The 15,315-nt window shown below is 42.1% G+C and overlaps 1 protein-coding gene across 1 annotated transcript in view; it reads left to right on the top strand.

The window, feature by feature from the left end:
* Window positions 1-15,315, top strand: part of acoxl (acyl-CoA oxidase-like) — a 437,923-nt gene that overhangs the window by 407,158 nt on the left and 15,450 nt on the right. The window contains exon 18 of the mRNA XM_068027531.1: window positions 5,502-5,603. Within this exon, the coding sequence (XP_067883632.1) occupies window positions 5,502-5,603 (102 nt within the window). The remainder of the gene's footprint in view (window positions 1-5,501; window positions 5,604-15,315) is intronic.

Consider the following 15,315-nt stretch of genomic DNA (forward strand, 5'->3'; position numbering starts at 1 on the left):
GACAGGCAGATTGATGATGACAAGGTAAAGTACGGTTTTCCCTTTTGTTGGTTCCATTACCACCTGCCACAGACCCAGTGTAGCAGCTATATCCTTTAGGGCTTGGCCAGTAGTGGTGATACCGAGCCACTCTTGGTGATGGACATTGAAGTCCCCCACCCAGAATACATTCTGTGCCCTTGCCACCCCCTCAATGCTTCCTCCAACTGGTGTTCAACATGGAAGAGTACTGATTCATCAGCTTAGAACGGGGGGGGTGGGGTGGGGGGACGGGCAGCGGCATGGTAATCCGCAGAAGGTTACCCTGCCCATGGTTTGGCCTGATTCCGTGAAACATAATGGGTTCCGGAGTCGATTTTGAGGACTCCTCGGGCAACTCTGTCCCAACTGTCTACCACCGTGCCACCGCTTCTGCTGAACCTGTAGGTCAGACCAGGTAAGGACAGCAGATTTCTTTCCCTAAAGGACATTAATGAACCAGATGGGTTTTTACATCAATCGACAATGGTTTCATGCCCATCATTAGACTAGCTTTTAATTCCAGATTTATTAATTGAATTCAAATTCCACCTGCTGCCATGGTGGGATTCGAATCCATGTCCCCAGAGCAATAAAAACAAAAAGTGCTGGAAATACTCAGCAGGTCTGACAGCATCTGTGGAGAAAGAAGCAGAGTTAATGTTTCAGGCCTGTGACCTTTCATCAGACCAATACTCTGGGTCACTAGTCCAATGACAATACCACTACACCATCACCTCCCCTATACACTGTGGGGTATATCTTCCTGTGATATAGAATCATACAGCACAGAATGAGGTCATTTAGCCCACTGTGTCTGTGCTGGCGCTTTGAAAGAAATATATATCCAAATCTATGCTGTCTGGAGTTTAGAAGAATGAAAGGTGATTTCATTGAAATATACAAGATTCTAAAGGAGCTTCACAGGGTAGACAGGCTGAGAGGTTATTTCCCCTGACTGGGGACTCTAGAATACAGGCGCAATATCAGCATAAGGGGCCAATCATTTAGAACTGAGATGAGGAGAAATTCCTTCACTCAAAGGGTTGTGAATCTTTGGAATTCTATACCCCAGAGGGTTGTGGATGCTCCATCGTTGAATATATTTAAGGCTGGGATAGTCAGATTTTTGGTCTGTCAAGAAATCAAGGGATATGGGGAACGGTCGGGAAAGTAGAGTCGAGGCTAAGGATCAGCCATGTTCATATTGAATGGTGGAGCAGGCTCCAGGGGGTCTTTGGTCTACTCCTACTCCTCATGTTCTTATATAACTCCCTATTGAAAGTTACTACTGAATCTGCTTCCACCACCCTTTCAGAAAATGTTGTATTTTAGCATTTTACAATAGATGTTTCATGATATTAAAAGTTAGTTAACTAGCTATTAATTGCTCTTTATTGTAAGGCTGGCTTGCTTTATTGAGCTTGCTTTTCTAAGGTTAAATTGCATAGAATGTGTTATTACCACTGACCACAAACTTGATAGCAAAATGTTTCTGAGGTGATCTGTGACATTTATCTCAGTTGATTACTATAACTCATTGTAGGATGCAGCTTTAAAGGGCAAGGGTAGGATTCAATTTCATTTGTAGTTTACAGATGTGAAGACTTGCATAGGCAGGTAGCAACATAAGAAAACACTTTACGTAGTCGGATATACAACAAAGTTTGTGTTCATGCAAAGCGATATATCAACAGTAACAGGGGAAACCAGTAGGTGTAGTATACTTGGATTTCCAAAAGGCATTCGGTAAGGTGCCACACAAAAGATTAATATGCAAGATATAGGATCATGGATTTGGGGTTATTTATTAGCATGATAGAGAATTGATTAATGGATAAGAAACAGAGAGTAGGGATAAACGGGGAATTTTCAGTTGCCAGGGTGTAACAAGTGGAGTGCTGCAAGGATCAGTGCTTGGGCCTCGGCTATTTACAATCTATATTAATGCCTTAAATGAAGAGACCAAGAATAATGTATCTAAGTTTGCTAATGCTATAAAGCTAAGTGAGAATGTAAGCTGTAAGGAGGACACAGGCTGCAAAGAGATACAGACAGGTTGGTTAAGTGAGTGGGCAACAAGTTGGCAGATGGAGTATAATGTGGCGAAGTGTGAGGTTATTCACTTTGAAAGTAAGAATAGAAAAGCAGAATATTGTTTTAAAAGAGTGAAACTTCTAAATGTTGATATTGAGAGAGACTCGTACAAGGAACGCAGAAAGTTAGCATGCAGGTACAGCAAGCAATTAGGAAGGCATGTTGACCTTTATTGCAAGGGGATTGGAGTACAAGAATAAGGAAGTCTTGCTACAATTGTACAGGATTTTGGTAAGACCACATCTGGAGTGCTGTGCCCAGTTTTGTTCTCCATATTTAAGGAAAGATATACTTGCATTGGAGGCAGTACAGCACAGGTTCATTAGATTGGTTCCTGGAATGACAGTGTTGTCCTCTGATGAGAGGCTGAGTAAATTGGGCCTATACTCTCTAGATTTAAGAAGAATAAGAGGTGATCTCATTGAAACATACAAGATTCTGAAGGGATAAAAGCAAAATACTGCGGATGTTGGAAATCTGAAATAAAAACAAGAAATGCTGGAACCACTCAGCAGGTCTGGCAGTATCTGTGAAAAGAGAAGCAGAGTTAATGTTTCGGGTCAGTGACCCTTCTTCGGAACCCGAAGATTCTGAAGGGGCTGGATAGGGTAGACTCTGAGAGGTTATTTCTGTTGGCTGAATCTTGAACACAGGCACACATCCTCAGGATAAGGATCATTTAGAGCTGAGATGAGGAGAAATTTCTTTACTCAAAGGGTTGTGAATCTTTGGAATTGTCTACCTCAGAGAGTTGTGGAAGCTCCATCCTTGAGTATATTTAAGGCTGTGATAGATTTTTGGTCTCGCTGGGAATAAGAGATAAGGGGAACAGGCAGGAAAGTAGAGTTGAGGCAGAGATCAGCCATGATTGTATTGAAAGGTGGAGCAGGCTTGAGGGGCTGTATGGACTACTGCTCCTATTACTTATGTTCTTAGTAATTTTGCAATAATCTGGATGTGCAGAGTGGACCTTACAGGAGTACATAGCATAATTAATGAATGGAGAAAGTAAACCGGAAACAGTATTCCAGATGTGGCAGCGCACCAGGACAAAAGTTAGGATACTGGCTACACAGTTTGGTTGAATTCAAGTTTATGGGGGATAGAAGATAGGAGACCAGCCAGAAAAGCATTAAAGTAGTCAAGTCTAGAATAGGTTGAGTCTGGGACACATTTAATAAACAGCTGGATTCTGTAATGGGAGAAATTGGGGTTATTATTCTGGAAGGATGAGATCATATGGGTCAAAGGGCCATTAACCTCTGATCTAATATGTGTGAAGTCAGCTGAACAGTTTGGGGAAGTGTAAAACCACCTGCACAAGGTTAGTTCATACTGCTAAGCGTACATGCACTACATTGCCTGGAAACTTTATAAACTTTCTTTTTAATATTTGCAGACAGAACAGTCAGTTCTTTATTAAAATCTTTGTAGATCTGAAAGGTCCCCAGTTGGTTCCTTTGCCCTTGCTGAGTTAGCTGACACCAGCTGGGGCAGCAGTAATGACACAATGGTTTGGCTTCCCAATTTTTGGTAAGACTTTGTTGTCAGTGAGTGTTGTCGAGCTGAAAAACTGAAAATGCTGGAAGTACTCAGCAGGTCAGGCAGCATCTGTGGAGAGAAAAACAAAGTTAACATTTCAAGTCTGTGGCCTTTCATCAGAGGTGAGGATGTTCATTGATGGTTGCAGTGTTCAGTTCTATTCACCTGACCTCAGGTAATGAAGGACTTCATGCCCGCATACAGCAAGACCTGGACAACATCTAGACTCGGGCTGATAAGTGGCAAGTAACATTCATGCCACACAAGTACCAGGTAATGACCATCTCCAACAAGAGAGAGTCTAACCACCTCCCCTTGACCTTTAGCAGCATTACAATCGCTGAATCCTCCACCATCAACAGCCTGGGGGTTACCATTAACCAGAAACTCAACTGGAGCAGCCATGTAAATACCATGGCTACCAGAGCAGGTCAGAGGCTGGGAATTCTGTAACAAGTGACTCACATTGTAGCTTCCCAAAGCCTTTCCACATCTACAAAGTCAGGATTGTGATGGAATACTCTGGATGTGTACAACTCCAACAACACTCAAGAAGCTCAACCCCATCCAGGTCAAAGCAGCCAACTTGATCGGCACCCCATTCACTCCCTCCACTACCATCATACCTTGTTGCAGTGTGAACCATCTAGAAGATGCAGTGCAGCAGCTCGCCAAGCCTTCTTGGACTGCACCTTCCAAACTCATGACTCTACCTTCTCGAAGGACAGGGCAGCAAGCACCTGGAAACACCACCACATGCAAGTTCTCTTCCAAGTCACACACTAACCTCACTTGAAACTATATCATGGTTCCTTCACTGCTGGATCAAAATCCTGGAACTCCCTAACAGCTCTGAGGGAGTACTTTCACCACACGGACTGCACCAGTTCAAGAATACAGCTCACGAGCCATCTTCTCGAGGGTAAAATGTGCCATCGAAAGGAATGTGCAATAAATGTTGACCTTGCCACAGACACCCAAATCCCATTAATGTATGAGAAAAAAAAATCTTTGATGTATTTTACCACACCAGAGACTTAAGCACATATTCTAGGCTAACACCCCAGTGCCATACTGAGGGAGTGTTGTACTGTTGGAGGTGCCATCTTTCAGATGAAGGGTTAAACCAAGGCACAGTTTGCCCTTTTCAGGAGGACGTGAAAGATCCCTTGGCCACTATTCCGAGGAAGAACAGTGACATTCTCCATGATGTCCTAGCCAATAATCATTCATCAACCAATATCACGAAAAAGAAACAGATTATCTAGTAATTATCACATCACTATTTATGAACCCTTGCTGGGTAAATTGACTGCTGTGTTTCCTACATAACAACGACATAACATCATTGACTATAAAGTGCTTTGGGATGTCCTGATGTCGTGAAAGGTGCTATATAAATGCAAGTTCTTTCTTTAAACCAGTAAAGGGCTGCTGCTAGACAAGTAAACTCATCAGCAACCACAGAGGAATGTGCTTGGGAGGTTGAACTCATCAACAGTGCACTGAGGGTTAAGAATGAAGAGGCCCAGACAACAGGTTGCTTGCCTGCTATCTTGGTGCTGCAATAGTCTATAACACAAAGGTATCTATGTCATGAGGACAATTAAACTTACAAAAGAAAACAATGTTTGGACTTCTGTACCTGTGTTCTTATTTGACAGAGTTCAACCAAAGTAGTGAGTTGATCATTGTCTTTCTGAGATACAGTTAGTTTCACAAAATTATGCAGCATTTTGCTATGTAAAGTTTCTCTGTGTGTTTAGATCGTTTCCCAAAAGTAGCATTACCTCACTGTCATAAAAGATTGTTTCCAAGTGACAAATTCATATTTGTTTTTTCAGTTTTGCCTTTTACATGGAACTAACCTCCTTTACCAAGAACGAGCCTGGTATCTAGAACACAAATATCTGACTCCAGCAACAAGCATGCAGATAAGGAACCAGGTAAGTCTGTGTCTGGCAGCAGTGCCTTTCGTAACAGATAGCCCAGCAACACTCCTCAAAACACATAAGAACTATGACAGGAACATTGACAGAAACATTGAGGGGGGTTTGGGAAGTTTTAATTCACTTCGGGAATGGGACATTTAGACGGGTAAAATAGCTGTGCTTGATGCCATATTAACTGGACCCATTTTTTAGGTGCCCAAGGTACCTGCCTGACTTAGGCAAGAGTATCATTGATATATAAATATGTCATTAGGGTCCCGATTGCATTTTAATGGTGTAATAAGCGGGTAAGAAGAGGAGACCTTCTAAGTTTAAGTAGGAGCTGCCATGCACCTCTAGGCCATACAAGGCAAGCCTGGGCTTTTTCACATCACATCCACAAAATAGCGCCAGTCATCTCCGCAACTTAATGTGGTGCTGGCAGGGCCTCAGGATTTTGACCTGCCTAAAGCCTGCCAGCTGCCTCTTCCTGCCCATTTCGGGTGGGTAGCTGGTCGACGGAATGCAGAGAAGGCCTGGGAGTTAAAATATCCTGAGTCCTAAAGTGATAACATAAAAACAGAAAATGCTAGAAATACTCAGCAGGCCTGGGAGCATCTATAGAGAAAGACACAGAGTTAACATTTCAGGTCGATGACATTTCATCAGAACTGAAACATTAACTCTGTGTCTTTCCCCACCGATACTGCCAGACCTGCTGAGTATTTCCAGCATTTTCTGTTTTTATTTCAGGTTTCCAACATCTGTGTATTTTGCTTTTGTTCCTTAAAATGATATCAGGTGGGATTGACACTTGCTCTGCCCTCCCACCTAACCCCTCCCCCCTCCACTCCTGCATTGATTCTGTTCCGAATATACCCCTGCCTAGGTTTTTTTTCCCAGCTTATCTAGTGAGAAGCTAAGCCATAAAGACCAGGGTAGTCCCGGATTCAATTCCTGGTTTGCACAGACATGGCTGATCTTGGCTTCAGTGATGTTAAGGTGCTACTATTGACCTCAGCATCGTTGGCTTAGAGAAGAGGAAAGTGGGCCAATGTTCACATGCCGGTTCACAAGCTCATAATCCTTGCAGGAAGTGCACAGGTTTTGGGTTTGACTGTATTTCCTAACACCAACCCTCCCCCACAGTCACATCATCTCATGGTTTGCTGACACTCACTGACAAGACTTATGAAGAATGGCTACTTGGGCAAGGAGTTGATATTTCCGGAGGTGGGGTGCACGTGCAGGGGACATGGAATTGGGATGGGAAAAAATGTTTTTTTAACGTATAAAAATGATAAATAGTAAAGGAATCAGACTTGTTGTCTTAGAGCTGAAGACTGTGCGTATTTGAATGACACATCATTCCTACAACAGCGTGTTTTGTCACTTCTGGCAGTGAACTTTTTCCTATAGTGAGAGACATCCTTTAGTAAGTGAGTTCTGAGCACAACTCTTGTATTGCACATTTAAGACACTTCTATGTTGGTCTTTTATTTCAGGTTCTGGATCTGGCTTCAAATGCTTAATGCTGTTAAATATATATAAAGATAGACCTTCTTCTTCTTTGGCCTCCTTGTCTCTGGAGACAATGGGTAAGCGCCTGGAGGTGGTCAGTGGTTTGTGGAGCAGTGCCTGGAGTGGCTATAAAGGCCAATACTAGAGTGACAGACTCTTCCACAGGTGCTGCAGGTAAAATTGGTTGTCAGGGCTGTTTCGCAGTTGGCTCTCCCCTTGCGCTTCTGTCTTTTTTCCTGCCAACTGCTAAGTCTCTTTGACTCGCCACACTTTAGCCCCGCCTTTATTGCTGCCCACCAGCTCTGGCAATGGCTGGCAACTGACTCCCACGACTTGTGATCAATGTCACAGGACTTCATGTTGCGTTTGCAGACGTCTTTAAAGCGGAGACATGGACCAACGGAGAGATAGACCAACAGACTAAGAATTAGGTGAAATGCTAGAGGGGGATCCCTCCCTGCCCACTTAGGTGACTTTTATTTTTCATGTGTAAGCCAAGGAAGCAAGTGTAAATGGACTATTTGACTGTGGAAAGCATCACAACTGAGCTGGTGATGTTTTCATCTGATCACACTAGCACATTTTCCAGCAGGGATACTTGGATGACCTGAAGGAAATGTTATCCCAGACGATTACCCCCTCACTAGTCATGGGTCACTCAGCCCAATTAGAGCAAGCCAACTGCCTTGCCGGGTGAGATCAGTCTAATCACTACCCGTCAGGGATTGAAACTGAGACTTTCCTGCTCTGCATGGCTCAGTTAAGCACCAGCCTGATGCAGAGCTCTACCTTGGAATACTGTTAAAAATAAATACACTGACGAGAAATATTGCAGAAATGGAAAAGAGGTACTGCTAATATTTTGAAAACAAGTTGTGGTCAGTGACCACTAAGTTATCTTTTCTGAGTAATATCGAATCTATGCGTATTTCCTAAAACGTATCTATGCCAAATTGACTGAGAGTCTGTATGTGCCTCTCTCTTTCTCACAGACAAACTGCATTAATATCAGTAGTGAAAAACAGCCTATTAATGTACCTTTATATATCCCATTCAATTTAATCAGATTTGTTTCAAGTGAACATCACCTCTGTTTAAAACAAGTATCAGCTCTGTGTTAAGTATTTTACTGTGTTTATATTAGGTATTTACTTATTTGTATTTGCTTATATTAAGTGTAATTTCTTTGACTTTATGCTCCTGCTTGGGAGACTTGCTCACCAGGAGTCTATATTGGAAATTGGGAGCATGGTCAGAAAATCATGCTTGAATTTCCGCTATGTGCTTCCAATGGCCAAGGCTCCTGGTGAAGTCTTTTAATTACCAGCAAGGAGCAAGTTTCACAAGTAAAGTGAAATGACCATTACAAAACAATTAAAAAATTGGAAGTTCCACAGCTCCCCTGATGGCAACAACGCAGGAAGATCCCAGGTTCAGTCATCACTGTGAGCCAGCAGATAGCTGGGGCAGCTGTTGAGGTTAATACATTTCCCTTCAGTGCCTTGAGTTAGGGAGGGGAAAACTTGGTGTCCCAGTCCTAATCATTTTCCAGTGACCCCCTTATCCTGCGGAGGTGACCATTTATGGATGTCGGTTATTGGGCTGAGCTATGATTTCCCTTCCCTTTTGATTGAACATTCTGCCAACATCCTTGGTCAAGACTCTCAGCTGGATGGGGTACAAGAGAGCATCAAGCCACTGTGGAACTATACCATCATGGCATCAGGTGAGATGGGAGGAGAGGGGAAAATTGGCAGGAATCTTTTTTAACAACAGAAGTTGCCTTAGATGTTTACTTACTTTGTTGTATCCCTTATTACTCTTGAAAGTTTGTCTGCAGCACTTCCTTTTCATCTGAAATCAAACAAAGATAGTAGATGTTTTAATTTTTAAACATAAAAATGAAACTTTACAGTTTGAAAAAGGCCTCTGTTGACCACTGTCTTTGTTTGGCAAATTCATGCTGTATTTTATTATCATAAGTTATATTGATCCAGCTAGGGACAATAATACAGGAGCTACAGTTAGCCTCACATGCCCCCTTGTTGATGACCTTCCCTCTATCCACCTCCTTCCTTCCACCACTTTTAAGGAGGGGAACACCAAGTTGGGGTTCCTGCTCCTGATCACTATCCAGAAACCCCTTCTGGAAAGTTTGTGCGTGTGGGCAGGATTAGGCTTGGCTGTGATGCCCTCTACAGTTCAGTAGCCTGGCAACATCATTATCTAAGCTTACACGTGCAAACTGGCAATGTATCTGACATTGTTGTGCTTTTGGCACTATATCATAGCATCAGTCAATATCTATTGGAGAACTACCCCAATACTGATGTGCGGACATTCTAGTCTTACACTGGGTCCCATTTCACACAAATTACTGGTTGAAATACAGTTTAGGTAACACAAAAAGTGTATTCCTAGTTCTCCAGCATGCACATGCACCTGCTGTGTATGAGCTGATGAAAGACACATTACTTATTAGGACACAGCCTATGTTTTATTATATAGGTGTATCACTTTTGATTTGTGCTTTGTTCTTGTCCTTTCATTTCTGAAATCCCTTGAAACTAATACATCTTTGTTCACTGGCCAACTTAACACCAGAGTTTAAAGGTTAAAGGTTTTGCAGGAGAAATATATTTTGCTGCAAACCCCTTATCAGTACTTTGCAATATTTTGAGGGATGTAACCTCCTCTGATCATTGTGGTTCCTGTCTAATCCTGCACACATTCGTATAGATTGTATGATTTCTACACTAAAACCCATGACATTTCTGAAACCTGACCTGTTAAACCTCAAATGGCACTGATCATTATGTGGTAAGTTTTAAAGCTGCAACTTAAAGCTAGCATAAATCAAATCTGCATAAGGCAGGGTATAACCTTCCATATATTCCAGACAGTTCAGATGAAGGGTCACTGACCTGAAATGTTAACTCTGCTTCTATCTACACAGATGCTGCCAGACCTCCTGAGTATTTCCAGCATTTCTTGTTATTATTTTAGATTTCCAGCATCTGCAGTATTTTGCTTTTATATATTCCAGACGATTGGGAGGACCCAGTGTGTAGGAGTGGGGTTTGGGGGTGGATGGAGGAATAAATGTTTTTGTGAGCCATCTCCTGTCAATTCACAGGCTATAAAAGGATTAGTGACTAATCTTTGCACGGCATCTATCACCAGGAGGTGAAGACGAGTGGTCCTGGACAGTAGAACCCCTCCCCCCCTCCTCCCCCAAACACCTATAACTCAGTGGGTATCACAGAGTAACAATCGTTGGTTTGATATCCACTCTGCACTTGCTGCTCATTTCCAGGGTGCCAGAGGGGTGCTGCAACTGGTCTCAGTAGCACTTTTCTTTCCTGCATCACAATAGCGACTGCACTTCACTGGCCGTAAAGCATTTTGGAACATGCTGAGGTTGTGAAAGACGCTACATAAATGCAAGTTCTTTCTCTGGGCTTGGGAGTGTTTCCACAACTAATGACAATCCAATGACTCCTGTTGGAAAAGTGCTCACATGTAGACATTGATTGAGGCTGCTTCATCATGTCTTTTAGATGAGACGTTAAACCTGTTCTGGTGGATGTAAAAGATCCTACAACATAATTTGAAAAGAGCGGTGGAGTTTCACCCAGTGTGTCTGTCAACATTTATCTGACGATCAACCTCCGCCGCCCCCCCCACCCCCCACCCCACCCACTGTTCTCCCAAAAATCAATTATCTGGTCATTTAGCTCATTATTATTTGTGACATCTTGCTGTTTGCAAATTGACTGTCACATATGTCTGGAAAACAGAATTGATAGCAATTTGGAAGCAATTCATTGGCCATGAAGTGCTTTGGGATATCCTGATATATATGCAAGTTGACTTCTTTTACTCGGATTCTAGGATCACGAGATTTATGCTGTTCACACTTACTTTTTTATAACTCATTGACAGACTTGTAATCATACTGTCCACGGATCTGGTACTAGGCTACAGAAAATGGTTCTTACAGCATTCAAAGAAAGAAACTAGTGATTCCTAAAATAGGCTGCCCATATTGCAATGAGGGGAAAGGATTGTATCCAACTGTTAGATAAGAGTAAAACCATTTGTTGCTTTATGCATGAAACAGACTTGAAATGACCCATTTATTATCCCAATTAATGCAGTGACTGTTGTAATTAATGTACCATGATGAAGATGCCCTTGAGATTTTTTAAAATTCTGCATCATTTAATTAACTGCCAATGTCAAGTAAATTGTGTGTTTTCACTACCCAGCCAGCTCCTATTGTCAGCACATAGATTGTAATCTGTGAGTCACTGGAGACTCATTAACCCAGAACATTGCTTCGACATGAATTCACTCTACAGTCTCCTTCGCCTGTATCCAGCCAGAGTGAAACCACGTTTACAGCCCATCTGCATGCTACATGAAGAAAAACTGCCATCCCACATCAATAAAACCAGTGCTGTTTAGAAGTCAGGGTTTTAACAGCTGTTCACAACTGGGTGTCACAAAACAATTATTTAACTAGTACCGCTTGCTGACTCATTAAGCAGTGTATCTCTCTTTATATATGTATGCACTTGAAATAGAATCCCAGCTAGAGGATTGATGGATGCAGGTGGCTAAGTAGACTCCTGTATGTTTGTTTGTTTTTTTTCTCCCACTCCCCTCACTTTTCTGTGGCCTTTGACTTAGTCTAGATTTGAATCCTATTTTACTGTCCAAGAGGTGAATAGGATTTTCTGGGCAATAAACTAGGTTAGTGATGAGAACTTAAACTTCTCAGCTGCTCAATGTCAATAACAATGTTGCATGCTGATACCATAAAACCTGCAGCTGGAGAGCTAAACCTGGTGATCCATTGCTTATGTAATAACACTCACTAACAACAGCAGCATTTATATAGCACCTTTATTATAGTAAACTATTTCGAAGGGCTTCAGAGCAATGTTATCAAACAAAATTCAACACTGAGCCACATGAAGGGATATTAGGACAGGTAACCAAAAACTTGGTCAAAGACGTAGGTTTTAAGGAGCATCTTAAAGGAGGAGAGAGAGGCAGAGAGGTTTAGGGCCTAGACAGTTGAAGGCACAGCTGCCAAAGGTGGAGCGATTGCACTCTAACAGAGATTAATTGTGTGAAGTGGTCTGAAATGTTTTGGCATACAATATGACACACTGTAAATCCAAGCCTGTCTTGTGCCTGGAGAGCAGTCTTTCACTGACTCAGAGTAATATTTCCTTCATTCTCTAATTTTAGCAAAAGAGTTGGATGGGAGTAAAACATGGGAGATTGGTTAAGCAGGTAAGAGCCCATGGGATCCAGGGCAATCTGGCAAATGGGATCCAAAATTGGCTTAGTGGCAGGAGGCAGAGGGTGATGGTTGAGGGTTGTTTTTGTGAGTGGAAGCCTGTGACCAGTGGTGTACCGCAGGGATCGGTGCTTGTACCCTTGCTGTTTGTAGTGTACATTAATGATTTAGACGTGCATTTAGGACGTATGATCAGTAAGTTCGCAGATGACATGAAAATTGGTGGTGTCGTAAATAGTGAGGAGGAAAGCCTTAGATTACAGGACGATATAGATGGGCTGGTAAGATGGGCAGAGCAGTGGCAAATGAAATTTAATCCTGAGAAGTGTGAAGTGATGCATTTTGAGAGGACTAACAAGGCAAGGGAATATACAATAGATGGTAGGACCCTAGGAAGTACAGTGCGTCAGAGGGACCTTGGTGTACTTTCCCATAGATCACTGAAGGCAGCAGCACAGGTAGATAAGTGGTTAGGAAGGCATATGGGATACTTGCCTGTATTAGCCGAGGCATAGAATATAAGAGCAGGGAGGTTATGGTGGAGCTGTATAAAATGCTAGTTAGGCCACAGCTGGAGTACTGTGTACAGTTCTGGTCACCACACTATAGGAAGGATGTGATTGCATTGGAGAGGGTGCAGAGGAGATTCACCATGATGTTGCCCGGGCAGGAGCATTTCAGCTATGAAGAGAGACTGGATAGGCTCGGGTTGTTTTCCTTAAAGTAGAGAAGGCTGAGGGGGGACCTGATTGATCTTATCAAAATTATGAGGGGAATACATAGGGTAGATAGGACAAAACTTTTTCCCTTAGTGGAGGTGTCAATAACCAGGGGGCATAGATTTAAGGTAAGGGGCAGAAGGTTTGGAGGAGATTTGAGGAAAGATTTTTTCATCCAGAGTGTGGTTGGAATCTGGAACGCACTGCCTGAAGAGGTGGTAGAGACAGGAACTCTCACAACATTTAAGAAGTATTTAGATGAGCACTTGAAACGCCATAGCATACATGGCTATGGGCCAAGTGCTGGAAAATGGGATTAGAATAGATAGGCTTGATGGCCAGCATGGACACGATGGACCGAAGGGCCTGTTTCTGTGCTGTATAACTCTATGACTCTATGAGGAATATTGTGGTGTAGTTTTCTCTATTTGTGAACTAAAATTAGCTAGTGTAGGAGAATATACCCAGCAGAGACGTACAAGGTGCTTTTTTTCAACTACGTAGTTCTCTGCATAAAATTGGCAATCTGGAGACCTGAGGGAGTGGGGAAATTGACCACACGTGCCTTGAATCTCTGCAAATCCTGCCATAACGTCAGCCCAGAATCAGTGGAAACTGGAGAAATGGCATAAGTACCTGTTTATATTCTTTCTTCGGGGTTTATGTTGAAGTTATAGCAGGAGGTTTGGGCCTTTTAATCCTCAGTATACATTTCCAAATTTGACATTTAACAAAGAAAACCCAGTGATGTTAAGGAAAATTTTTACACTGTAAACTCTGTTTTGTAGCGTACGAAGACCACTTATGTGTTTCATTTTCTTCTTAGCTCTCTGATATCTCCTACACCATTTTGAGCCATTGTTTTATGCAGATAATAGTGTGCGTCTCTAGCTAGGGTTAAACTCGGTGCTGCATTCAGCCATATCCTCCATAGGTTAACGGCCATCAAAGTCCATCTGGAACAAGTTGCCTTTTATAAATATATATTCTTTATTTAAAGGTATTTTCATGCAAACTTTAGAAGTAGCAAGTGAAACATGAAAAACAAATAAAAGAATTAATTTATTGCTGACAAAAGATGCATAATGTAGCTAATGCTGTTTGTCAGTTCTGCAGTGTTCTAAATGCCATTGTGTGAATTCAGGTTCAGAATTTATCACCCGTGCAGCATGTTCCTGTCCTTGACTGCATCTTAAGTTTGAAGCACCTCCAGAGGAATTAAAAACTTGTTCGGCGACGCCCCTTCCCAACAACACACCAACCCTGGTCTTGTCCTCTGTCCATCATAGAAACTGAATCAGAAATGCAGTAGTCCTGAAAATGAAGAAGTTTCAGCTACCTCTCGTTTGGGAAAGTACACAGGGAAAAATTAAGTAGGTTAAGCAAGAGAAGAGCAGAATAGAAATGTGACATTGAATGGGTAGCCACAGTGACACCATGGGGTAGATTTTAAACTTGTTGCCTGGGCATGAAGCTATGTGTTTCAGATCGCTTGTTTGTACAGAAACCACCTGATTTTCTTTTTGTTTCAATTACGGGTGGCTGAACTGCAACTTTATACTCAGGCAGCAAGCAGAAAATCTACCCCTGCAATATTACTATTATGCCACGCTACCATCTTGTTACACATGTGGCCTCTGCATCCTGTATATCTGTCTTCTCTCTTGGGATCAAGAACAACTGTTACATAGAATTTACAGCACAGAAACGGCCCAACTGGTCTTATCAGTGCTTTTTGCTCTCAACTTATCGCATCTCACCCTATCTTCATGGCTGAATGAATGTTGAAAGAAAGGACTAACTTGCATTGATATAGTGACTTTCATGACCTCAGGATGTCTCAAAGTGCTTTGTAGTCAGTGAAATACTATTTGAAGTGTAGTCACTGCTGTAATGGAGGAAACACAGCTCTCAATTTGTGCCCATTAACAACAATGTGATAATGGCCAGATAATCTGGGCTTTTATTAGTGATGCTGGTTAAGATAAATATTTTCCAGCACAAGTGTTTTATTGAGTAAAACAAAATTGCTGCAAATGTACTTACTAATATAAATGCAGTATATGTTTGAGCTGTTTCTGTATTTAATACTGAAAAAGAGACACATCCTCACTTTTGATCTTTGTTTTGTCTGCTTTTCAGAGCTGTTACTGTTGGTTATTGACACAGTATT

The sequence above is a fragment of the Heterodontus francisci genome, chromosome 3 (genome assembly GCF_036365525.1).
Source record: "Heterodontus francisci isolate sHetFra1 chromosome 3, sHetFra1.hap1, whole genome shotgun sequence".
In the NCBI taxonomy this organism is placed as follows: domain Eukaryota; kingdom Metazoa; phylum Chordata; class Chondrichthyes; order Heterodontiformes; family Heterodontidae; genus Heterodontus; species Heterodontus francisci.